This window comes from Oncorhynchus kisutch, linkage group LG27, assembly GCF_002021735.2.
Source record: "Oncorhynchus kisutch isolate 150728-3 linkage group LG27, Okis_V2, whole genome shotgun sequence".
Taxonomy (NCBI): Eukaryota; Metazoa; Chordata; class Actinopteri; order Salmoniformes; family Salmonidae; genus Oncorhynchus; species Oncorhynchus kisutch.
Window position 1 is genome coordinate 12,280,706 of NC_034200.2, and position 27,100 is coordinate 12,307,805.

Genomic DNA, 27,100 nt, shown 5'->3' on the forward strand with positions numbered 1-27,100 from the left:
TGATTGGCTCAAGTGCAATAAGAAGGAAAGACATTCCAAAAATGTACTTTTAACAAGGCACACCTGTTAATTGAAATGCATTCCACGTAACTACCTTGACTGGTACTGTGTATCTACATAGCTACCTCAATTACCTGGTACCCCTGCACATCGACTCGGTACTGGTCCTCCATGTATATAGCCATGTTATTTTTACTCATTGTTATTCATTATTCACTGTGTATTTATTCCTTGTGTTACTATTTATAGATATATATTTTTATCTTTAACTCTGCATTGTTGGAAAAGGATCCGTAAGTAAGAATTTCACTGTTAGTCTACACCTGTTGTTTACAAAGCATGCGACAACTACAATTTGAAAGACAATTGGTAGGCCTAATGCCAAATCACATTTAGCAACAGATTCTAATGCTGATGTTTAATGAGCATGCAAATGCAGGGTATAGCTATTGTTATAATGAATGGAAGAAACAAAATGGCTTTTATCTAACACAGATGTTGGCCTGGTGAGGTTAAAATAGGCAGGCTGTGCCTTGTCCTCTCTGCATGACTTCCTTCTCCAGACATCCCTATGGCCTACAGTAGCCTAGCACTAGCCTACAAACTGACTGTGGTGACCACTATACTGGCCACCTGCTATGGAACAGAATACTTTGCCATCTAACAAAATACATTATCTATGCATACACGATAGAAGAGGCCGTGATGGAAAGGGGGGGGGCTGAGTTGAACATGAATGTCAGTGTCCTTCAGCCTCAAATATTCGAAATGTAATTTTTTGTCTCACTGCAGGGGATTGATGAAGTGCACCCAACCAATCATGCTCAGTGAGGTGATTCGCAGTCGTGAGTCACGACGGAAAAACTGGCACGACGTAAACAGGGGGCGGGTTTGTTTTGCCTAACCGGTGTGCGCTCTGCCTATAGGCCTACCGCGCCGCGTTTGTGTGCCGCGACCACAACTCCATTTCTGTCATTGGGCACCTCATTATGTCAATCTTATCACCAGGCGCGGCGAGCATCGCAATTATCGCGGTTGCGTAAAATAAATATGATTAATCCGTTATAGAGGCGAATTTGTGTTCGCTCGTAATGAGGCTTTGAAGTCCATCCGTGCATAACAACGCTACCAAAACATAATTATATACCACAGGATATTCACATTAAACCGATGCTCAGTTACAGCAGGTGGCGTTGCTTGTAGGCTATAATTGCGTATGGATCAGGTTTTTGGATTGGATCTGCCTGTTCTTCAAACGCCAAGGAATCCTTGAGAAAGGGTAAATGACAAATGGCTATAGATAAAGAATAGAATGAATGCTGTGATGTATTTATTGTAAACGTGTTGCCTGTAAGCAAAACGCATCATGGTTCGATGCAACGCGAATCATTTGGTGTGGGTAGGTCATTCCAAACCTATGGGATTAGACTGTCTACAATTCCATGCACGGTTTTATATTCTGTGCTTTGAGAGTAGGGTTTTATCAAGGATTTCATTACCCAAATGCCCTTGAAGAAAATGGTGTGTGTGCACGGTGTTGGTGGCGAGCGACTGCGCAATCCTACTCTGACTGCTCTCTTTCCCTCTCTCTCTCTCTCTCGCAGTCGAATCAACCCTTGCTTTGCTTGGGGCAATGTGCGTCTGGATGACAACTACATCAACAAGCACGGTAGCACTGGACTAAAGATATAACCGCCCAATTCCTCCTCTCTCAGTTTGAGCCTCTCACGCCCGCTAGCACCATGGGTAACCGGGGGATGGAGGACTTGATCCCGTTGGTCAACAAGCTTCAGGACGCTTTCAGCGGCATCGGTCAGAGCTGCAATCTTGACCTGCCACAGATCGCGGTAGTCGGCGGACAGAGCGCTGGCAAGAGCTCCGTGTTGGAGAACTTCGTTGGCAGGTAAAGGAGCAGCATCCAAACACAAATTCATCACTATAGGGCAATAAATAATACTATCTCGTGTTAAGCATGGGGTCGGGGATGTCGGGTCCATCCCCGTCACGGTTCGTTTTTCGAAACGTCTGTGGCGTCCCGATCTTCTTTGAGGCAAGAGCTCGTCTCCATCTTATTTTTTAACGCGCATTACTATTTAATAGCCGGCTTTATGAAAAAGGGAGCCGATAACCACTCGAGACTCCAGCCCAATCAGCCAGCCCCATTTAGCCTGTTTCAGTCCCTGAAATCTAAGCATTTGCTTTGAACCATTTGCTTAAACTCATTGAAATGTAAAATGTCCCCCAGTAAAATAGGTAAGGAAATGACTTGTACAGCCTGGATATATACATTAACACCAGGCAACACTCTTAATACATTTAATATGATCAAATCCGTTCTGCTGTCAATCACAAAGAAGAGCTTCCATTAGATTTTCTGCGCTGTGGGATTTAGTGGTACATTATGGCAATTATGGCATAATGGCAATGTTGGTACATAAAACAGATACCATTAGATATGGACAGGAGGGTATGGGTTCAGAAAGATTGCATATACCTTCAAATATTTTACAGCCATGTGAATGGTGAAGACTGGCAATTGAGGTTCGGTATAGAAGGTTTCCTACTAATCTCCAGGGTCATATTAATTAGTGCACAATGTAGCAAAACATTTTGCAATGGTAAGAAAAAGTTGTTTCTTATTGACCAAGGTTCACAGTCCCTCTCTATTTCAGTCTGTTTTCTTCTGTTTTGTGCCTAGAGAATATGACCCAGGTCTAGATAGAAGAAGTGCAGGGTTGTTAGCTGCAGGGTTGTTGGCAGCAGCATCAGTCAAGGCCCAGCCAGCCACCCCTGAGACCTGGGATCCAGCTGAGTAATGGTCCTGCTGTCCAGGGTTGGCTCCCCCACCCACACTGCTTGCCGAATGGACAGCCGGTGTCTGACTCATATTTCCTGCTAGCCCATAGATAAGAGGTCTCAATGTCAATATGTGTTTATTCACTTAGACAACTAGATGACAAGGACCTTAAACATGCATGTAGACACACACACACTTTAAATACTTTATTTGAATCCACCAATCAAATGGACAAAAAAAAGGATCCAAACAGTTCAAAGGTGCCTGTATGCATGGCAGTCCAGGGTACAGGAAGCACCTCTTTCTCCAAACAGGTAGGCTGCCGAGGACAGCTGAAACAGAGCAGTACCTAGCCAGTTGCTTTGCCCTCGTTTTTGTCAGGCCAGCAATCTGGAGGCCACACACTGCAAGCCTGTGTGTGTGACTGAGACTGCTGAATATCAGCGCCACCAGCTAGCACCTCCACCCGATGCTGCCCAAGGTCAACACACACACACACACACACACACACACACACACACACACACACACACACACACTTGCCAGGCCATCATTGTTAATAAGAGTTTGTTCTTAACTGACCTGCCTGGTAAAATAGACACACACATGCACTCTCTCGCCTGGTATCAGACTGGTATGTACTAAAGTCATCATTCATTAACGGAGTGCTCTGCTACTTGCCACTGTGCAGCTGTTCATGTTGACTTCTTGTACTAGGTCAGAATTGATAACATTTTTTTTAGGACTATTTAATTTGATCAGCAGCATTAAGGGGATCGAGTTGTACTCGGGGCTCTGAGGGTAAACTGGACTAAATGTTGTAAGAGCCTGATGACATTTTCAGATATTTTCTTTTGCATTCCTAATATCTTCTGTTAGTAAGAAGAGATTCCATTTGGTTGTGTGCTGTGATTTAATTCTACATTGTGTGGTTGTGTGTGTTCAGTATGTGTGAGTCGTCGTACACTATAGCAGTCAGTGGCTGCTGTAGGCCTCAGACTCCTACAGTGCAACACCATCACTGTCACCGTCAACATAGTCTCACATAGCCAGACACCATCTTATTGTCTCATTCGCTCCTGGAATGCAAGGTTAAATTCAACCCCACCTCCTCTCTGTGTATCTGTCCTGATTGGCTATCTGTCTGCAGGGACTTCCTGCCCCGAGGCTCTGGGATCGTCACCCGCAGGCCTCTTGTCCTGCAGCTTATCAGCGCCAATGCAGGTAACACACAAACACACACACACCCGCACACACATTTGGAATCTAATATTTGCCTTTTTCTTCACAGAATGGGCAGAGTTTTTGCACTGCAAAGGGAAGAAGTTCACAGATTTTGACGAGGTTCGCCAGGAGATTGAGGCAGAGACTGACCGCATTACCGGGGCCAATAAGGGCATCTCTCCCGTCCCCATCAACCTGCGCGTCTACTCCCCACATGGTAGACATGCACAACCCCTTAACTACTCTCTCTCTCTTCCATCTCTCATCTCTGTCCCTCTACCTCCTGCACTGCTGAACAGTTGTGTATTGTTCATTGTGGGCTGTTGTCCTCACCCTCCTGTGTGTTAGGTAATATTCACCATGACATGTGTCCTCTCTCCTCTCCCTCTGCCTGCAGTGCTGAACCTGACCCTGATCGACCTGCCAGGCATCACCAAGGTGCCGGTGGGGGACCAGCCAGTGGACATTGAGCAGCAGATCAGAGACATGATCATGCAGTTCATCTGCAGGGAGAGCTGTCTCATCCTGGCTGTCACCCCGGCCAACTCTGACCTGGCCAACTCCGACGCCCTCAAACTGGCCAAAGACGTCGACCCCCAGGGTAAGACGTTGATCATTATTGCTCTGTCATATGATGGGGTTACCTATCCAGGCGTTGAGCTCTCGCAAGGCGTCTGCAATCAAGTCCGCCTGGAACGTAGCCTTTGTGTTGTGACTGGCCTGCCACTGCCTTTTGCCCCTTACCCTTTGACCTCCAGGCCAGCGGACCATAGGAGTGATCACCAAGCTGGACCTGATGGATGAGGGAACAGATGCCAGGGAGGTCCTGGAGAACAAGCTGCTGCCCCTGAGGAGAGGTGGGACATCTGTCTATTACTCACTCTTTCTACCAATATCTCTCTCTTTTGTCTTTTTCCATCTTTATGTCCAACCAATCTACTTTGGTTGTCTTTGGTACCAGCTTTTCTGTTCTATCCTCCGCGAGTACATTTTATTTTGGTTCCATCCCAGTCATGTTTTTTCCCTCATCCCTCCGACCATTTGTCTGTGTTTATATTGGAGTGGTTTCACCCTGTCCATCTGTATGTGTTGCCAGGTTATATTGGAGTGGTTTCACCCTGTCCTTCTGTGTGTGTGTGTGTGTGTGTTGCCAGGTTATATTGGAGTGGTTTCACCCTGTCCATCTGTGTTTGTTGCCAGGTTATAATGGAGTGGTTTCACCCTGTCCATCTGTGTGTGTTGCCAGGTTACATTGGAGTGGTTTCACCCTGTCCATCTGTGTGTGTGTTGCCAGGTTACATTGGAGTGGTTTCACCCTGTCCATCTGTGTGTGTGTTGCCAGGTTACATTGGAGTGGTTTCACCCTGTCCATCTGTGTGTGTGTTGCCAGGTTACATTGGAGTGGTTTCACCCTGTCCATCTGTGTGTGTGTTGCCAGGTTACGTTGGAGTGGTTTCACCCTGTCCATCTGTGTGTGTGTTGCCAGGTTACATTGGAGTGGTTTCACCCTGTCCATCTGTGTGTGTGTTGCCAGGTTACATTGGAGTGGTTTCACCCTGTCCATCTGTGTGTGTTGCCAGGTTACATTGGAGTGGTTTCACCCTGTCCATCTGTGTGTGTTGCCAGGTTATATTGGAGTGGTTTCACCCTGTCCATCTGTGTGTGTTGCCAGGTTACATTGGAGTGGTTTCACCCTGTCCATCTGTGTGTGTGTTGCCAGGTTACATTGGAGTGGTTTCACCCTGTCCATCTGTGTGTGTGTTGCCAGGTTACATTGGAGTGGTTTCACCCTGTCCATCTGTGTGTGTTGCCAGGTTACATTGGAGTGGTTTCACCCTGTCCATCTGTGTGTGTTGCCAGGTTATATTGGAGTGGTTTCACCCTGTCCATCTGTGTGTGTTGCCAGGTTATATTGGAGTGGTTTCACCCTGTCCATCTGTGTGTGTGTTGCCAGGTTACATTGGAGTGGTTTCACCCTGTCCATCTGTGTGTGTGTTGCCAGGTTACATTGGAGTGGTTTCACCCTGTCCATCTGTGTGTGTGTTGCCAGGTTACATTGGAATGGTTTCACCCTGTCCATCTGTGTGTGTGTTGCCAGGTTACATTGGAGTGGTTTCACCCTGTCCATCTGTGTGTTGCCAGGTTACATTGGAGTGGTGAACCGCAGTCAGAAGGACATTGATGGGAAGAAGGACATCAAGATGGCTATGGCTGCTGAGAGGAAGTTCTTCCTGACTCACCCGGCCTACAGACACATGGCCGAAAAGATGGGCACCCCTTGCCTGCAGAAAGTCCTCAACCAGGTAGGCTAACGGACTGACTGTAGACTGACCAGTTAACCTGTAGGAGAGACTCAGTTACTGTTATTACATCTGTGCTATGCGTCCCAAAGCCAGCATAATAGGCTTGCTTAGCAACGTTACATTTAGGGTACATTTTGTGTTGTGTTTCCATAGCAACTGACCAACCACATCCGTGACACGCTGCCAGCGTTCCGTAGCAAGCTGCAGACCCAGCTGCTGTCTCTGGACAAGGAGGCCGAGGAGTACCGAGGATACCGCCCTGATGACCCGGGACGGAAGACCAAGCAACTGCTGCAGTGAGTCCTTCAGAAAGAAATACGTTTCACAATCAGGGTTGGGGTCAATTTCTTCTCAATTCAGCAAATCAACTGAAATTGCAATTTTGATTTTGTGTGTGTGTGTGTAGGATGGTGCAGCAGTTCTCAGTGGACTTTGAGAAGCGTATCGAGGGCTCTGGGGACCAAGTGGATACTGTAGAGCTCTCTGGTGGAGCCAAGATCAACCGCATCTTCCACGAGCGATTCCCCTTCGAGCTGGTGAAGGTTAGCTAGCTGACTGATGCACGTCTTGTTTCATTTTGGTGCTTGGCTAGAAAACACTCTCATTCTCAATCGCTCTCCCTTTCTCGCTCTCGCTGCCAGATGGAGTGTGATGACAAGGAGATGCGGCGGGAGATCAGCTACGCCATCAAGAACATCCACGGTATCAGGTGGGTGTTTTCCTGTTTACCTCTCTCCTACCACCTTCAACGATCCTCTTCTTCCTCCTACACATCTCCTTTCCTGACTGTTCTCTACTCCTCTTTCTCCCCCTCTCTCTCTCTCTCTCTCCGCAGGACTGGCCTGTTCACTCCAGACATGGCATTTGAGGCCATCGTGAAGAAGCAGATAGTGAAGATCAAGGAGCCGTGTATCAAGTGTGTGGACATGGTCATTCAGGAGCTGATCAACACCGTGCGCCAGTGTACCAACAAGGTAACCTTTTCAGTCAATCAATCCTCATTCTGGTATCCTTTTTAGAATTCAAAAACGTGGTGCGTTTTTAAATGATATTATTTCCTGCGATGTGCCGTGATGGGATGCGATGTGTGTTTTCAGTTGGATTGCTTCCCCAGACTGCGTGAGGAAACCGAGAGAATTGTGACCTCACACATCCGAGACAGAGAGAGCAGGGCAAAGGACCAGGTAACAACCTACACACACATTATGTTCTTCTAAAATGAATTTCCATTCAAAATCTAACCCTAAACATAACCCTGACCCTAATTATATCCCTAAGCTTAAAATAGCCTTTTGTCCTCATGGGGATGTGGTAAATGTCCCCACGTGGGAGAATTTTCATTGTTTTACTATCCTTGTGGGGACATTTTGGGGATTTTAGGTCCCCACAAGGATAGAAGAACCAACACCACCCACACACACACAGTAAAAATGCACACATGGTTATGTAAACAGTAGACTTATTGACCCAGGGGCTAGTGACTACACTGTAAATGAAGCTTCCATGTATTATTGACCAAATCTTTCTGTTTTCAATTGCAGGTCTTGCTGCTAATCGATGTCCAGCTCTCGTACATCAACACTAACCACGAGGACTTCATAGGCTTTGCTAAGTAAATTACTGACCAGGCCTGCCTTTATTGGCCTGCTAATGTTATTACAAAGTGGAGATGGGGGGGGGGGGGGGGGCATAGATGCTGAATACCTGCAGATAATACCGTACGGACCTCTCCGTCCCTTGTCTGTTTCTCTCTGTGCTTACTTTCCTATCGCTGTCTGTTTCTGTCTCTGCTTCCTCTGCTTCGTAGTGCACAGCAGAGCAGCAAGCAGAGTAACAAGCAGAGCAGCGCTGCGAGCCAGGTCAGCCAGGTGAGACATAGAGGAGGATCTGAAATGCCACACACACGCATGCACGTGCTCCAGAACAAAAGGCCAAAGGTCGCCCACACTCCCAACAGTGGGCTGCAGGCCATATAGGAGGAGATGGGGCCATAGGGACAGCGACTCGAATGCTTCCTGGTTCCTTTGTGTCATTAATTTTGCACACCGTATGTATACTCCTGTACATTCTACGTACGTTATTGCCTTTGTTGTATTATTTTTTTAAACATTTCATGTTGATTTTGGGGGACCTTTTGATTGCCTTTGTCTTTTTCAGTTGGATGGTGACACTTTATTATTATTATGGTGTGTGTGTGTGTGTGTGTGTGTGTGTGTGTTCAAAACAAATGGATGTTTTAAGTTTTATTTACCTTTTATCACTATGTTTAAACCCCTTCTATGTCATCAAGGTGCCCCCCATGCATTTCATCCCAAACCCTTAGTGAGAGTCTGAGCAGCCTTGTTTTGGGCGTCTGGCCTGGTTGGTGAGTATCACTCGTTGGGGTTGGGGTTGGGCTTTGCCTGCTGTCTCTATTTACTCTACTGGCCACTGTGTGGCTCCCTCTTGTGGCCACCCTGAGTTGAATGTTTTTAAAGCTTTTTCCACGTCTCAAGCTTTAACCCTTTACACTCCTGGGAATTAGCCTATATGGATAGGGATAAATCAAAATGATTCTTATAAAATATATTTGACAAGCATACGCATGGTAGCGAATGAAAGGGAACAGTTTGGAGATTCTGGGGAAATTATTTGAACAAAGTTGAGGGCACAACAGTTCAGAAGACTGATTCCAAACAATTACACTCTTGATTTTATGTGCATTTTACATTTACTGTACTTTTGCAGCATTTGTTGATAACGAAACGTAAAAATACTCTGGATGAATTCAGTAACTGGGGAAAAATTACGAGGGTTTGAGTGAAAGAACTAACGGGTGTCTCCAAGGTGGACACAGTTCCTAAGTCATTTCAATACACTTTTATGACTCACAGAAGCTTCTTTAACTAGAATGTGCTTTTTGCAGCTCTCCTAGCTGTGCCGTTCAGGAAGCACACTTGTTTAGCTTTGAACACAGCCCTGCATCCCTGCCATCACACAATGACTGGAGTTGTTTGCGCAATCCAAAAAAAGGCCCATTATACATAGCAATCTAGGTCAGGTCTGCATCATTTGAAGGCTTGTTCCATTGCCAACATGACTAGCTAAGTTATAAAATCTGTTATTACAGTGTTAGGCATTCACAGGGCAATTCAGAGAAACGGATTGTAATTTTGGTGTGCGTAGGAAGGGTGCATTCAGGTCCGTGTTCCGCTGTGATTTTTTTCCCCCCACAATAGACAGACATTCTGTTCCGAACAACCCAGGGCATGACGCCATGTCACGTTGTATCTGTACATCAGACCTATTGGTCATAAATGTTGACACTGTGTATGACTTTGTTTTATGATATGAAAATGTGACGTGCACATTTGGACTCGCAGGTGTTTGGCGTGCTCGTACGGCGTCTCATCCTTCAAAACACTCGGCCGTCTTCATTTACAGCATTTCCTCACTCAGACAACAAAGATTCCCAATTAGTAGGAGGGATCCGGGGGCAACTTCTTGTGGTGCTGGATATCAGAACGGATTTCGGTCAAAATCCATACAGCCCCGTGAGGCCTGAGCTTCACCGTCATGTACAGCATGTTACTGTACACCCACTGCATTCCAATGTATGCGCTTGTCAGTGCACAAACCTGCCATTTTCAACCCGTATAGAGGTACGAGTGTAAAGGGCTACTTATAGTGGCATAGAAACAATCCCAGTTAAAGTTAAATAACTAGGGAACATTACTTTGTTTTTATTCCAGAAAAGCTGTTAGGCAGAAACCAACAATGTCAAGTTACTTTAAAAAAAAACACAAAAAAAACAGAGTCAACATCAGTAAGTTGGATGTGTCCTTAGGAGTGGGAGTTGGCAGGTTCCGTTTTGTGTTGGATCAAAACCCATACAGCGCTGAGCTTTGAGCTCTGGCATCGTTTATAGCATGTTACTGTGTTCCAATTTATGCGCTTATCAGTGCCCAAATCTGCCATTTTTCAACCCATGTACGGGTACAAGTGTGAAGTGCCAACTTGAACCCACTCAACTGCTATGGCTGTTAGTTAGCTACTTTACACGGGTTCTGGGTCAGTCAAATACATGTCGAATACATTCAAATGCTCGATCTGCATTGATTTAGTTTGCCTGCTATACAATGGGACCAGTAGAATAGTCCCAAAAGCATAAGCTCCAAGCTAAATGAAGCACCCCGTAGAAAGTATTTACCATGATGTATTTGAGCCCAGTGTGGTAGGTTCCATTCATGAGATTGTATCCCGACGTGGTGCCTTAGGTGTTTTAACGGCCCACTTCCTTCCTGTTTCAGGCCTCCTCTCCTCCCGCCTCAGGCCTGATTGTAAGAGCAACCGTTTACGTTACGACACTCCCTCATCCCTTTGACCACAGGGGGGGGTTACCTGTCAGTCAGCCTCCCACTATAAATGGTGTAGAAAAAAATATTTGATTTGTACCAGGACTGAACAAAAATAAGACCCCCCCCCCCCCCCCTTAGTGGTTCTAGGCCATCCGAGACACCTAACTTAATATCACTCAATCCTTTGACTGCCACTGGCTTGTTGTGTGTGTGTACCGGCTAGTTAACACACCTAACACAAACACTGATGTACCTCTAATGCTATAGTGCTATAATGCTAATATTGTTTGTTTGGGGAATGTTATGAAGCACTAATAACACGATGGACACTTCTTTAACGCTGTGACACAGACCTCTGTTTGTAACTTTCAACATAGTGCCTGGAGGCTATCACTGAATATAAATTATGGTTTGGTTTATTTGCAGGTTGATGTTTATTGTCATGAATCTTGCCCTGGAGGCAATTTCCGCTAGTTTGGCCAGCTGGCTATATCGTAAAAATTCATTAAAACAAATCTGTGCTTTTTGTTTTAGGGTTAGGCATTTGGGTTAGCAGTGTGGTTAGGTTTAAAATCAGATTTGTGGCTGTGCCAGCTAGTGACCACTACAGAGCTGCCTCCAGGGCAAGATTTATGACAATAAATGCCAACCTGTGGTTTATTCACAAAGATACACGCTTTCAATATCAATTAACTTGGAGTTCTCACACAACACACTTTCTCATTTGCATTTTATTATTCATATGTCACTTTTGTGCACATCGGTTCGTGTACATGCAGTAGACTAGCTGGCCAGGTTTGACTGACTATGATTGAAGTAGGATTAGGTACAGTAGATGATGCATCCTTGTGGACATGACAACTCTTCAGTACCTTTTTAATTATTATTATTATTTTTTTAAACTCTCCTACTTCCTGGCAATTACACAACCCACCACAACTATGACCCCATCTTTCATCCCCTGACCTCTAACCTCTGCCCCCTGCTCTCTCTACAGGTAATCCGTAAGGGCTGGCTGACCATCAACAACATCAGTATAATTAAAGGCGGGGCTAAGGAATACTGGTTTGTCCTGACCGCTGAGAGTCTGTCCTGGTTCAAGGATGATGAGGTGAGTGAGTTAGTTGACCCTCTTCAGGGTGAGTTAGTACAGTCAGTCTGATGTAGTTTTGGCTAGACTTCAGGTGATGGTGGATTGGAACACCTATTCCCCTGATATACAGCCCTCCTTTCTGTTTAAAGCTTGGCAGAAGGGTGGGCAGGTCAACAAATGGTAAAATATACAAGTGATTCCCAAGTGATAAGTATTTTGTTCGTTATCTTTGTAGAGGACATAATATAAACCATACCTTCTGACTACCCACTAAATCACAACTCAACGGTGGTTCCACATTGGCTCTTCAGTGACGTTGCTCTTCCCCTTGCGATGCAGGGTGCTCGTTGATTGGCTGGATGTTGTCATTCATAGCTTGACGGGCTGGTGTCTGTCTGCCTGTCTGTGCCTGCTGTACAGGTTCCAGGATGTTCTGCACAGCAAGTGTAGACAGGCAGACACACAGCAACTCCCGGAGTCAGCCAATCCATGCACTGGTCAGCAGATGACATCACACGGGTAACAAGCAGAACACATGGTTTAAATCGTCTCTATATACAGTACGTGGTCGATACACAGCTAAATTCACTGGACAGAAATCGCTCTCTCTTTGTCTGTCTCCCACCCCCCCCCCCTCTTCTTTCTGTCTCTCCACCTCTCCTCGCTGCGCTGGGAGTTAAGGCATTTGGTTTTCTTTTGCACAATTGGAACCATCCCAAAGAAAACCACTGCTCACACACACACATGCGACTACATACATCGGCTCTATGACACATCATTCGACGAGTAATAATTCAAAACGGTAACTCGATGGATCGTAGACATCCTCATGTCGCGTTGACTATTAAAGTAGTTGTTTTACGAATCTCTGACCTTTCAACCAGTGTTAGGGGTAATCTGTTACAAAAGTAACACGTTGTGTAATCGGATTACTTTCATGAGTAACGGCTGGGTAACGTTATTACAGTTATTTTGTCAAGACTTTCAGCATCATGTCTCCACCAGACGCGTGTCTCCATGATCCAATCCCGACTTGTTTCCTCGTTTTAGTTCTTGAGCGAGCGGAGGAAGGCCGTTTTGGAGAAATGTCATAACAGCTGCTGTCCATAGAAATGTAGAGTACGCACCTCTGATCTTTGCCATTGATCGCTTCTGTGATAGCAAAGCCCATAGAGGGCTTTCACATCTAGTGGTAAATGTGCCCTCTGTACATCTCTATGGGTCCCTTTACGTGCGGTCTATAACCAGAACTGGCGGCTCGAGAGAGATTTTGAGTGAAAAGATAAGAAATCTGTGCAGATGTTTGGCTTACATTTTATATATGGCTAATTAAGCAGGACTTGTAGACTAGCACAGGAAAGCAGCGCCACAGCTGAAAGGAGAAACTAGAGATAAACCTGAGTTAGTAAATAGCTATTTTTGGTAGTGCGCTCGCCATGCTCCCTCCCTCTGACAGTCAGTCAAACGGGGAGATTTTTAGATTTGTTTCATGGAAGTACATGATAAAGTAATGCGTTACTTTCCACAAAGTAATATTGTAAAGTAACACATTACTTTTGTAATATTTAATGTACAACTAATCGCACCACTGCATTCAACCAAAGCATTTTTCCAAATTTCCTTGGGCGTCTTAGTGTATATTTATTTATTCTCTCTCTCTCTGACCCCCTCCCCCCTTCTCTTTCTCGGTGCAGTTGGCAGTTTCTCTGAAACTGCACACATTCTTGGCAGGAAAATCACACATTTGTAATCCAAACATCAGCCTCCAATGTTTCAGGGAGAAATAACCTATTAAATGGCAATATTCCTCCCTCTCTGTTTCTGAACCCAATAGCCCTTCGTTATCCAAACCATCTATCACCAATACAATTCCACAGCCACCCTAATATTACAGTAACCGTGTTCCCAACACCATTGCTAATCCTACAGTAGCCTCCCTACCCAATCAAATAGTATTCCCTATACAGTACACAACTCCCAATACAGTAATTTACTGTAACATAACCTTACATACATAATAACCCTTATACATCCTTTTAACAGCATCATCCACTAGCCCCACTAAACTACCAAACCACTAGGCCTCTCTAGTTGGTTTATTATATCAGTGAAATAATATTTTTGCTGCTTATTCACACTGGACAGTATGAAGACCAACTGCCACACAAAAGTTTGAGCACAGAGTTAAATGATACTATTATCATATTCCATCTCTTGACTTTGACTGTATCTTTAGGCAACATTGTTACTGTTACCTCCCAACCTAACGCCAATGAAATACTGGAAGGATGTGTTTTGCATTTGAAACAGGACTTGATGGATGGATTGACCACTTTGCATGACTGTTTGAGCCTATGGTCCTCCCTCTCCCCATCTACTGCATCAGAATCGGGTCTGGATTCTTTGTGTAAAGATCCAAGAGCCGACACACTTCTATTGCTGTTTATACCGTACATTTAGTAAACCGACTGTTTCAAGGACATTAGAACACATTGGTCTGAGATCTGACTGACTTTTTAACTTTATATAGGTCTTTTTTTTCTTCTTTCTTTGAAACCAATGATGTACATTTATTCCACGAAGGTAAAATAAGTCTTAAATGCAGTCAGAACATTCAAAAAGTACAAAGTAGGAACCGATACCCGACACAGAGCAGAATACAAAGCAAAGAGATGAGCAAACGGCAGTGGAAGATGGTCGGTGGTGGAGTGTAGATGATCAAACCCACTATGAAACCTCCTTTTGAAAGCCAGTGTTTCCCCAAATGGATGAGAAGTGCTCCCTGCCCAGTCTAACCAATGTGCAGACTACTGTACACCAGTATGACAATGAACAGGTAGTCTGAACACTGGGAGGACGGAGCCGGACAGTCTGTCTTAGGCCCCAAAAGACATTGACTCTCTGCCATTCCGTAGGCCGTAACGTTTGCTGATCTTTGTCTTCCTTCCTCCATTTTGGCATCAAGAAGTAGGGATCCCCCCCCCCCCCTCTCAAACCCCAAAACCTATTTTCATTTCACCCGTCTGTGTCGCCTCTTCTCCCCCTCTCTGTCGTTTGTCTGTTGTGTTTCTGGGTGTCGTTCCCGTCACTGTCCGTTTGGGTCATGCCGGCCTTGCAGAGTATCCAGGCTTGACGTGGCACATTCACTCAGACGACCGACCGGGACAGACTGGCTGAGCACTCAGGGAGGGGATATTGTAAAAAAAAAAAGGAGAGAGGGAAGGAAAAAGAGGGAGAGATGGAGGAAGAGGGAGGGACACGTGTGACCATATATGGGTTGGAGTGACCCCTTGGGGAATACAACCGAGAGAAGTCTGCAATGGTTCTTTTCTCGTTTCATACCTAGTGAGACCCTACAATCCTAGTGAGACCCTACAATCCTAGTGAGAACCTACCATCGCTCTGCAGGGGGTCACACATGGACACCTCTGTTGAACCACTTTTCGGGAATCCTTCACTTTGTTTCTTCTTCAGGTCTCCCTCTCTTTCTTAACTCCGCTCTGGAAGTTCTTCTCTCCTTCTCTTGCACTCCGTGTCTCTGTGCTGTTAAGCAGTACCAGATGTCGAGTCTTAACGCCAGGCTGTCATTTAATCTCCTCGCTCTCTTTCTCCCTCACTCCCTGGAAAATCAGGCAGGAAGTGGGCCTCTGGAAAGTAGAAATATTGAAGAAATAAGAGGGGGAGGGATAATGGAGAGAGAGGGGGAAGAAATGAGATGGCGAGGTTTGATGGAGTGTGTGTGTGATGGAGAGTTTTACAGTGAATTTGACTCTCTATCAACTCTTTGTACTCACGATTTAAAACCCATGTCATGCTCAGTGTTATCCTGACCAGCAGACCTCTGCTTGATCCGACGTCCATGCATTCAAATGCACACCACAGTGCATTCCCCGGAGTCCCCTGTGTTTCTCCACATCTGTATTTCTCCTCTTTATCGTAGCCAGAACGTTTCCTCCAGCCCCAGCTCTCCCTCCCTTTTCAAACGTACCGTGGAGAACGACCCACACGCTAATGACTTCACATGTCGTCTCCCCTTCCCTGCCCCGCTCTGCCGCCCACTCTCATTCTTCCTCCCACTCCACTCCATCTCCACCTCTGTGCTCCCCCCACCCTCTCCCCTGTGCTCCCCCAACTTCACCTCCTTCTCCCTACTCATCTTTCCACATTCCCCTTCTCTCCCTTTCTCCCTGGATCATCGCCCGACTAAGCCAACCTGTTGATTTTAAAAATCAAGCTGAAAAATAAACATAATATGACACACAGAGATCAGATAGTAATCAGAAATGAAGTAAACATTTCCCTAACATGGTTCTTTGCAGTTGCTTGTTTATATTGTAAAAAACTGCTGATGGTACCCTTTCTGTCCCTTTCTGTTTGTATCTCAGGAGAAGGAAAAGAAATACATGCTCCCTCTGGACAACTTGAAGGTGCGTGACGTGGAGAAGGGGTTCATGTCCAGCAAGCATGCCTTTGCCATCTTCAACACAGAACAAAGGTCAGGAAACCAGACAAGACACATCTTAACATTACTTGTAATATTATGGCACCACTTCTACTTAAAATATTCCTACTTTAGTACCACTAGTTTTAATAATAACGATACATACTGTAGAGGGAGACAGAAACCAGATAGTCTCGTTGGGCTCGTTTTCTTCTTTTTTATTTGAATTGATGAGCCTGCCACGTGGCCCTAAAATGACCCGGAAGCATAACGAACTTCCTCTTCCCCTCCCGTGTGTTGTGGTCTGACAGGAATGTGTACAAGGACAATCGTTTCCTGGAGCTGGCCTGTGACACTCAGGACGAGGTGGACAGTTGGAGGGCTTCTCTCTTGCGCGCTGGAGTCTACCCCGAAAGGTCTTCTAATGTGAGTGACCACTGCACTGGCCACCAGGGTTGGGGGTCAATTCCATTTCAGTTCAGGAAAGTAAACCGAAATGGCTGAATTGAAATGAAATTGACCCCCAACCCTGGTGCCCCACCACTGTGACCACTTACCGTGGTGTCACTGCATATTAGTCACTGCAACTTATTGTCCACCTCATCTGCCCTGTTTATCCTGTTCCCTATTAACCCATGACTACCCTTCACTCCCTTCCCATGTTGCACTTCTGTTATGTCGTCCATCATATCACTTTATTTTCCCTTTTTCCATCCTCTCTGTCTCAGTGAAGTTTGAGGTAACTGTGAAGAGGGTGTAGCGGGCCACAATAGATGTAGGCGACACCTTGTTGATATGCTATTTGATATTTGTATTTATTTAAGGGTCCCCCATAGTCTCCGCTGTTCCATAAGGTGTATTTTTACCTGTTTTTATATACAGTGCCTTGCGAAAGTATTCGGCCCCCTTGAACTTTGCGACCTTTTGCCACATTTCAGGCTTCAAACATAAAGATATAAAACTGTATTTTTTTGTGAAGAATCAACAACAAGTGGGACACAATCATGAAGTGGAACGACATTTATTGGATATTTCAAACTTTTTTAACAAATCAAAAACTGAAAAATTGGGCGTGCAAAATTATTCAGCCCCTTTACTTTCAGTGCAGCAAACTCTCTCCAGAAGTTCAGTGAGGATCTCTGAATGATCCATTGTTGACCTAAATGACTAATGATGATAAATACAATCCACCTGTGTGTAATCAAGTCTCCGTATAAATGCACCTGCACTGTGATAGTCTCAGAGGTCCGTTAAAAGCGCAGAGAGCATCATGAAGAACAAGGAACACACCAGGCAGGTTCGAGATACTGTTGTGAAGAAGTTTAAAGCCGGATTTGGATACAAAAAGATTTCCCAAGCTTTAAACATCCCAAGGAGCACTGTGCAAGCGATAATATGGAAATGGAAGGAGTATCAGACCACTGCAAATCTACCGAGACCTGGCCGTCCCTCTAAACCTTCAGCTCATACAAGGAGAAGACTGATCAGAGATGCAGCCAAGAGGCCCATGATCACTCTGGATGAACTGCAGCGATCTACAGCTGAGGTGGGAGACTCTGTCCATAGGACAACAATCAGTCGTATATTGCACAAATCTGGCCTTTATGGAAGAGTGGCAAGAAGAAAGCCATTTCTTAAAGATAGCCATAAAAAGTGTCGTTTAAAGTTTGCCACAAGCCACCTGGGAGACACACCAAACATGTGGAAGAAGGTGCTCTGGTCAGATGAAACCAAAATTGAACTTTTTGGCAACAATGCAAAACGTTTGGCGTTTGGCTTAACGTTTGGCGTAAAAGCAACACAGCTCATCACCCTGACCACACCATCCCCACTGTCAAACATGGTGGTGGCAGCATCATGGTTTGGGCCTGATTTTCTTCAGCAGGGACAGGGAAGATGGTTAAAATTGATGGGAAGATGGATGGAGCCAAATACAGGACCATTCTGGAAGAAAACCTGATGGAGTCTGCAAAAGACCTGAGACTGGGACGGAGATTTGTCTTCCAACAAGACAATGATCCAAAACATAAAGCAAAATCTACAATGGAATGGTTCAAAAATAAACATATCCAGGTGTTAGAATGGCCAAGTGAAAGTCCAGACCTGAATCCAATCGAGAATCTGTGGAAAGAACTGAAAACTGCTGTTCACAAATGCTCTCCATCCAACCTCACTGAGCTCGAGCTGTTTTGCAAGGAGGAATGGAAAAGAAATTCAGTCTCTCGATGTGCAAAACTGAGAGAGACATACCCCAAGCGACTTACAGCTGTAATCGCAGCAAAAGGTGGCGCTACAAAGTATTAACTTAAGGGGGCTGAATAATTTTGCACGCCCAATTTTTAAATTTTTGATTTGTTAAAAAAGTTTGAAATATCCAATAAATGTCGTTCCACTTCATGATTGTGTCCCACTTGTTGTTGATTCTTCACAAAAAAATACAGTTTTATATCTTTGTTTGAAGCCTGAAATGTGTCAAAAGGTCGCAAAGTTCAAGGGGGCCGAATACTTTCGCAAGGCACTGTATATATATATATATATATATATCTGATTCTACTGCTTGCATCAGTTATCTGATGTGGAAAAGAGTTCCATGTAGTCATGGCTGTATGTAGTACTGTGCGCCTCCCATAGTCTGTTCTGGAGTTGAGGATTGTGAAGAAACCTTTGATGACATGTCTTGTGGGGTATGCATGGGTGTCCGAGCTGTGTTCTAGTAGTTTAAACAGACACCTCGGTGCATTCAGCTTGTCAACACTTCTTAGAAAAACAATTGGTGATGATGTCAATCTCTCTTCCACTTTGAACCACGAGAGACTGGCATGCATTTATGCTACTGTTATAGTGACTCATTTTTGCTAAAAGTTTTTATTTTTTTTAAAGCCTTTCTTAAGGTTGTTGCTGATGATGTACAGAGCTTTGTGATTCCCATGTGTAATGAAAAGCGCTTTACAAATACAATTTATTATTTTGTCATTTGATGTGCACATGAGTTTTCTACATCTAAAGATGCAAGCCACAAGATCTGTGTCACTAAATACAGGTATGTTAACTTGAAGCTCTCTTCCTCCAGGTGGAAAGTGAGGGAGGCGGCGCATCGTCCTCGTCCCAGGACAACTTCTCCATGGACCCTCAGCTGGAGCGGAAAGTGGAAACCATCCGGAACCTGGTCGACTCCTACATGGCCATCGTCAACAAGTGCATCCGTGACCTCATGCCCAAGACCATCATGCACCTCATGATTAGTAATGTAAGGGACCTCTGCTCCACGCTGGCGGAATGGTATCGGGCATGGGTTCAAATAGTAGTTGGTGTTTTTTTTACAAATACTTTCAGCTTTCGCTTGGGCCTGGCTGGTGTGCAACTTTTCACGTGATTCCATTGGTTCCGTTGTGCCAGGCAAGCTAACTCAAACAGGTTCCTGTATAACACTGTGTGACAACCATGGTAAAAAAAGAGCTTTTATCAAATAATTTGAATGATTGATTGATCCATCAACTCTCTCCCCCGCCACCAGGTGAAGGACTTCATCAACGCGGAGCTGCTGGCCCAGCTGTACTCGGCCGAGGACCAGGGTGCCCTGATGGATGAGTCCCAGGAGCAGGTCCAGAGGAGGGACGAGGTCCTCAGGACCCACCAGTCCCTGAAGGAGGCCCTGGCCATCATAGGAGACATCTCCACCACCACCATCTCCACCCCCATGCCCCCGCCCGTGAACGACTGGCGCGGTGGAGGCGGAAACAGGTAGGCATCCTGGTACTCCATGGATAATGACTTCCCTAGATATCTAAGTGTAATGTAATGGAGTCAACTATTGGTCGACAGGTGAAGATGTTGGGTTGGCGAGCAGGAGAACCGTGTTTGAAGACTGTCATTCATTTTTATTTTACTTGGAGATTGTTGCAGTCTTATCTATGTGATGTCAAGAATATGTCATGCATGAAAGGGTACTGATGGCCCCTCCCCCCCAGGTCTCCTCCAACCAGCCCCACTGGTTCCAGGAGGATGTCATCAGGCCAACGCCCTAGTCCCGGAGGAGGGCGAGGGGCTCCACACCCTCCTAACCGCCCAGGACCCCTGGGGCCCTTCAACAACAGTGCTGACAGCCCCCAGATCCCCAGCCGCCCCAACCGGGCCCCTCCCAACATCCCCAGGTGAGGCCAGGGTATCCTACTTTATGCCTATATGCTCCTGTGTAGCTCAGTTGGTGTGAGCGTGCTAAGATCGTGGGTTCAATTCCCACAGGGATCACACACAAAAAATGTGTGTACTCACTAAGTTGCTTTGACCTTTTGATAAAAAGGTCTGATGTACACTGCTCAAAAGAATAAAGGGAACACTTAAACAACACAATGTAACTCCAAGTCAATCACAATTCTGTGAAATCAAACTGTCCACTTAGGAAGCAACACTGATTGACAATAAATTTCACATGCTGTTGTGCAAATGGAATAGACAGCAGGTGGAAATTATAGGCAATTAGCAAGACACCCCCAATAAAGGAGTGGTTCTGCAGGTGGTGACCACAGACCACTTCTCAGTTCCTATGTTTCCTGGCTGATGTTTTGGTCACTTTTGAATGCTGGCGGTGCTTTCACTCTAGTGGTAGCATGAGACGGAGTCTACAACCCACACAAGTGGCTCAGGTAGTGCAGCTCATCCAGGATGGCACATCATTGCGAGCTGTGGCAAGAAGGTTTGCTGTGTCTGTCAGCGTAGTGTCCAGAGCATGGAGGCGCTAACAGGAGACAGGCCAGTACATCAGGAGACGTGGAGGAGGCCGTGGAAGGGCAACAACCCAGCAGCAGGACCGCTACCTCCGCCTTTGTGCAAGGAAGAGCAGGAGGAGCACTGCCAGAGCCCTGCAAAATGACCTCCAGCAGGCCACAAATGTGCATGTGTCTGCTCAAACGGTCAGAAACAGACTCCATGAGGGTGGTATGAGGGCCCGACGTCCACAGGTGGGGGTTGTACTTACAGCCCAACACAGTGCAGGACGTTTGGCATTTTCCAGAGAACACCAAGATTGGCAAATTCGCCACTGGCGCCCTGTGCTCTTCAGATGAAAGCAGGTTCACACTGAGCACATGTGACAGACGTGACAGATTCTGGAGTAGCCGTGGAGAACATTCTGCTGCCTGCAACATCGTCCAGCATGACCGGTTTGGCGGTGGGTCAGTCATGGTGTGGGGTGGCATTTCTTTGGGGGGCCGCACAGCCCTCCATGTGCTCGCCAGAGGTAGCCTGACTGCCATTAGGTACCGAGATGAGATCCTCAGACCCCTTGTGATACCATATGCTGGTGCGGTTGGCCCTGGGTTCCTCCTAATGCAAGACAATGCTAGACCTCATGTGGCTGGAGTGTGTCAGCAGTTCCTGCAAGAGGAAGGCATTGATGCTATGGACTGGCCCGCCCGTTCCCCAGACCTGAATCCAATTGAGCACATCTGGGACATCATGTCTCGCTCCATCCACCAACGCCACGTTGCACCACAGACTGTCCAGGAGTTGGCGGATGCTTTACTCCAGGTCTGGGAGGAGATCCCTCAGGAGACCATCCGCAACCTCATCATGAGCATGCCCAGGCGTTGTAGGGAGGTCATACAGGCACGTGGAGGCCACACACACTACTGAGCCTAATTTTTTACTTGTTTTAAGGACATTACATCAAAGTTGGATCAGCCTGTAGTGTGGTTTTCCACTTTCAGTTTGAGTGTGACTCCAAATCCAACCTCCATGGGTTGATAAATTTGATTCCCATTGATAATTTTTGTGTGATTTTGTTGTCAGCACATTCAACTGTGTAAAGAAAAAAGTATTTAATACGAATATTTCATTCATTCAGATCTCCGATGTGTTATTTTAGTGTTCCCTTTATTTTTTTGAGCAGTGTATATGGACATGGAGACACTGAACAATTTGGTACCCATAACCAGGGGTAACCCTGAGTTTTTCCTGACCATATAGCTAACCTGACTCAGTTCCCAACATCATGTGTAGACGTTCCATTATCTTAAGCGGAATATTTGAAGGGTTATTAGTTCAAGTAAAACACATTCCAGTGGTTTGTGGTTAATGAAACAAGGAAGAGTCCACAAGCTAAAGTGTTTCTCTTCGTGCTGAGTGATTAACGACAATGCTAAATTTTCCTGGTTATTAAACAATGAATTGACCGACGTCAGTTAAGTTACTTGAATTCCATTTTTGTTTTGTTTTATGAGTTCAACCTGACGTTTCTCTAGAGAGAAATCAAATCTTCCATGAGAAATTAAGTCAACAACTATGTGGGACGCCGGGCTGATTTTGGAAGTTAGGCAAATATTCAACTTAGTTCAGCGCAGAAACGTGGTAATTAGTTACAATGACCCTAATCCATTGCACCTGTTCTTTCTGCATGAGAGAGGAATGACGCAACATAACGACGAGAGGGATAGAGACAGCTTGTGAGGTAGCTCTACCCGATGGATAGTTTTAGTAGTTGGTAATAAGCAGCCTTGAAAGTATGCCTTATCTACATTGACGAACTAGTACAATTATTTTGTCTGCCAGCTAGCTACTACTAGCCTTGCTAAATAGAATGACTCGTTCAATGGGGAGCACAGAGATAACGTTAGATGGTTGTCTGGTTGGCTGGCTGCTTCTGCCTGAGCAGAGATGAGATGATGACTTTAAGCAATGACAAATAAAATCCTAAAATAAAATAAACGGAAGGAATATACACAACTGAATGTATTTTTTAAAATTAAAGTTAAAAGTAATGTGATTGCCTGTTTTTTAACCCATCTTAAACTATCTGCTTCTCTTCCCTCTCTCTCCCTCTTCCTTCACTCTTCCTCCCTCCTCTCACTCTTCCTCCCTCCTCTCACTCTTCCCGCTCTCCCTTTCTGTCATCCTTTGGCCTCTAAACCCTACTGCCCTCCCACCCTCCCTTCCTCTCCACCAGTAGGCGACCCCCTCCTTCTCCAACAAGAAATATTCCCCCATCATAAGCAAGGAGCTTGCCATCTCTAATGGGACTAGTGTTCATCTCCTAGCTCATCCTCCAGTGATCATCCTTCCCCTATCCTCCCCAAGCCCCTCTATCTCTCTCTCCTTGGTCTTTACCCCCCGTCCCACCCCAGTGCAGACATTGAACCCTTTGCCCTCTGACCTCAGGCCAAGTGACGATCAATGTCCATGTATTTATGTACAGTATGGTGCTTGTCTTGTGGTGTGTATATATCTCTATGTGCGCTTGTGCTCGCCTGTGGTCCAGGTTTTCTTAGCAGATTCAGTTCCGACTGGGTTCCAGACCCTAGAACTTCCATCTCCCTTAACTAGAACACAACCTGCGTAGAACCCCTCCACCCCAGCTGCTGCTTCTCTACATATCTATGCTCAGCAGTGGCACTGCCCTACCCATTCCAAATGCGGCATGGCACATAGGCTGCTTTTGCTGCACGTACTTGTGTGTATGTGGGAGGTGGAAAAATTGGCCTATATATATATATATGCCAAGTTCGTTTTAGTATTATATATTACACATTGTACAACACCCCCTCTCTGTATGTTTTTGCCTAGGTGTTCTTCTCTAAGAGACGAAAGGGTGTGTGTGAGAGAGTGTAAGTGTGCCTGTGTCAACCCCGTGTGCATGTATTGTCTGTCTGCACGTTTGTTGCTGTTTTTAAGTTTGATTTGTTTTCATGGTCCAAGCTGTTAATAAATCAAGACCCTTGAGAGTAATTTGATGTTGGAACGTTGTGTGATTTTTGTTCCTGTGTTGTAGTAGCAGCCGCAGCAGCCGATACACATATAACAAGGCTGAGGACCAGTACCAACAGTGTATTGTTTCACACACAACCGCCGCAATAAATGCACTTAACCCTGTCAATGGAGTCTGGTATGCCTGTATCTGCTGTATCGGTGGTCATCTTCCTCACGCCTTCTTTTTTTTTCTAAAGCTCAAACTCAGAGGCTGGCTGGAAAGATGGAGGGAGGCTATTCCCAACACAAAGACAGACAGACACAAGTTCACCGATATTACTTCGCCTACCACAATTATGGGGATACACATATCCCTGTATGACTGAGAACATGGTGACATGTTCCATTTAGCCTTTTCTTCGGGTTGGGTTGAAGCCCTCCCAGGTTCCTGACAGATCACAGGTCACTTCAGAACTCTCTCTCTATGTGTAAAACCTTTTCTCCTCTCACTCACCACCTCTTCATCCCCCCCCCCCCCTCCTTCCCCAGTCCTGAGTCCAGTCAGCCGCTGTGCCAGAGCTTAAGGTGGATTTGTCTAAAGTGTTCTCTGTCAGTATGTTATTGTGTATGTGGGCCTGTCCTCTTTTGAAACTGTTTTCTGCTGTGTGTGTGTGTGTGTGTGTGTGTGTGTGTGTGTGTGTGTGTGTGTGTGTGTATATACACATACAAACATAGGTATGATTGAGAACGGTTGACTATAATGACCTTGTTACAATCTAGCACTCTCGTGTCTCTAGTAGCATCTCACTCTACTTCTTTATCTGGAAATTAGATCTGGAAATTAGACCACTTCAATGGCATGATTTTACAAGTCTGTCTTGCCAACGCTATTGGTAGAGGAAATAATACAATATCAAGCAGAACATCAACGAACGGTATGAAGATATCTTGCCTGTAGGAGGGTATAGATAGACCTAAGGAGTAATTGGGGAATTGAGTTGCAACAACGGTGGTTATTTTATTTGTGTGTCTATCTCTCTAAAATAAACTCTCTCCCCTCTCACTTTCCATTTGTTCATAGTGTTTCTCTTCAAAATACATTTCTAACCCCTTGCATGCCAACCCCTTAGCCCCTCTATAACTATAAACAGTAGCTGAATATACAAGTTGTTAAATTCTTTCAAAGGACCTTGACTGCACTGCACATCGTACTAAGACGGCGGGTTTGTATTAATTGAATCAACAATTTATATTGTGGTGTGGTTCTTGTATTAGGCGATCACCTTACCCATAATCCATGATGATACACTCAGGAACAGAATACATATTCCTCCAGAGATGGCGCTGGATAGCCATAACTAACTGCAGGCCTACAATTGAAGTTTAATTCCAGAAAGCTATACATCTATTTTCAGCAATGTTGGTAAATGACCTTTTTATTGTTTTAAAGAACTTCTATTGGTACGTTTTGTCACCATCTAATCATGGCACGAGGTGGTCAATGACATATGTATGAAAAATGATTACTTGATGGTTTTATTTCGGAGAGACGTTTTGTTGCAAAATGCTATACTGTATATCTGCCTCAGTCCGAGTATACTAAGTTTCACAGTCAAATGTTATAACTAATTTTTTTTAAATAAAGTGTACAAATGATACATTTGTGACATCAATATTTTAAAAAGTTTTTAAATGAATCAATACAGTAATATGAGATCTATGTAAAAATGTACATTTGATAGTTTAGTCATTTAAGAGATGCTCTTATCTAGAGCGACTTAGTTACTATAAGTGTATTCATCTTAAGATAGCTAGATGAGAACCACATAACAGTGAAATATACAGGATACAAACATTCCATTCCAGCTAAAGGATGAATATATAGTATTTAGCAACATAACCTGTTTGAATACACATCTAAAATCTATTGATAAAAAATCTGATCAGTAATATTTTAAACACACACAAAGGTACACATAAACAATTTCTGATAAAGGATTTTGGAACGAAACTATTCAATTTATTATGGGGCCACTTAACACCTCACCAACTGAGTTACATTCAAAGATTTATATATACACTAGATGACTCACAGGGGGCACTGTTTTGAAGCCTCTGCGCCTCCATCTTGGCACTCCCTCACCGTTATAAAAAAATATTTTGGAAGCTATAGAAATGCATTTAATGTAAACATTTTGTTTTTGCTTTTTATTCTATTACAGATACATTAATGCATACTTCTAAACTATACAGTATGTTAGCTAAATATATATTGTTACTGTCCCCACTACAACAAAAATATTGAAATGCTGTGGAATTCCATTAATTCCTATGGAGGACTGCTCCTTCCGTGCATTGCCAATATGGCTGACTGGTGGCTTCAAAGCCTCAAACAGGCCAACACATAGCGTGAATAGCAATCCAGGGTTTATATACATCAGTGGTTGCATTGTATCACTTTTGCTTGTTTGCTTTCTTGAGTAATGCAGGTGTTTCAGCCTAGCTCTGTGGTGGTGGGGCAGCCACCGGAAATTACAAAACGTAGGGTTTGGTAATGTTCTCTAGTTGCGCCTTGATGAGCTCAGTGTTCTGTCACTCATGGGGACACTGTCACCGCAAAATTACGTCAAATCACGTTATATCTACCATAGCTTTGATTGGACTGAGCAAGCTAGACAAGGGGTCTTCATCATGCATCAAGTCGGCAATCTACTGGCAAATCCTTTGCAATCCTTGTCATATGAAGAGAAATTATAGATCAAACGTATCGGTGCTCATCGGCCATTGGACATAAACCATTACACAACAAGTTGGAAATCTCAAATTCAGCAATGAGTGCTAAGGCGCCACTGTAGCCCCGGGTTCGATCACAGGCTGTCTCACAGCTGGCTGTGAACGGGAGACCCATGAGGTGGTGCACAATTGGCCCAGGATCATCCAGGTTAGGGGAGGGTTTGGCCGGCCGGGATGTCCTTGTCTCATTGCACTCTAGCATGTATCCTTGTGGCGTTCCCGGGCAATTGCAAGCTGACCTTGCGGCCGTCAGTTCGACAATGTTTCCTCCGACACACTGGTGCGGCTGGCTTCCGGGTTAAGTGAGCAGTGTGTCAAGAAGCAGTGTGGTTTGGCTCTCGACCTTCGCCGAGTCCGTAGGGGAGTTGCAGTGATGAGACATGATCGTAACTACCACTTGGATATCACGAAAATGGGGTTAACGCCATGGGC

General features: G+C 45.0%; 1 protein-coding gene across 3 annotated transcripts; it reads left to right on the forward strand.

Moving 5' to 3' along the window:
• The first annotated feature begins 826 nt into the window (after positions 1–826).
• On the forward strand, positions 827–24,943 carry LOC109871692 (dynamin-3-like). Of its 3 annotated transcripts, none has more exons than XM_020462657.2 (21): positions 827–1,279; positions 1,605–1,903; positions 3,948–4,021; positions 4,089–4,238; positions 4,419–4,622; positions 4,780–4,878; positions 6,164–6,324; positions 6,478–6,620; positions 6,731–6,866; positions 6,966–7,033; positions 7,160–7,298; positions 7,422–7,508; positions 7,866–7,936; positions 8,132–8,192; positions 11,659–11,772; positions 16,140–16,249; positions 16,507–16,621; positions 19,266–19,442; positions 19,710–19,936; positions 20,164–20,346; positions 23,136–24,943. In XM_020462657.2, exons 2-21 carry the CDS (start codon positions 1,743–1,745, stop codon positions 23,179–23,181), a joined length of 2,526 nt encoding a protein of 841 aa, XP_020318246.1. In that variant the 5' UTR covers positions 827–1,279; positions 1,605–1,742; the 3' UTR covers positions 23,182–24,943. The 3 variants fall into 3 exon arrangements, with proteins under 3 accessions (XP_020318246.1, XP_031663047.1, XP_031663046.1); XM_031807187.1 differs by having other exon boundaries at positions 23,139–24,943; XM_031807186.1 differs by having other exon boundaries at positions 24,133–24,943.
• Positions 24,944–27,100: the final 2,157 nt, after the last annotated feature.

Excerpts from the sequence above, each read along its gene's own strand:
- LOC109871692 (XM_031807186.1), top strand. The coding sequence starts at position 1,743 with ATGGGTAACCGGGGGATGGAGGACTTGATCCCGTTGGTCAACAAGCTT. Across the intron at positions 1,904-3,947 it reads TTGGAGAACTTCGTTGGCAG|GGACTTCCTGCCCCGAGGCT; the intron begins GTAAAGGAGCAG and ends ATCTGTCTGCAG. Across the intron at positions 19,443-19,709 it reads TGCACCTCATGATTAGTAAT|GTGAAGGACTTCATCAACGC; the intron begins GTAAGGGACCTC and ends CCCCGCCACCAG.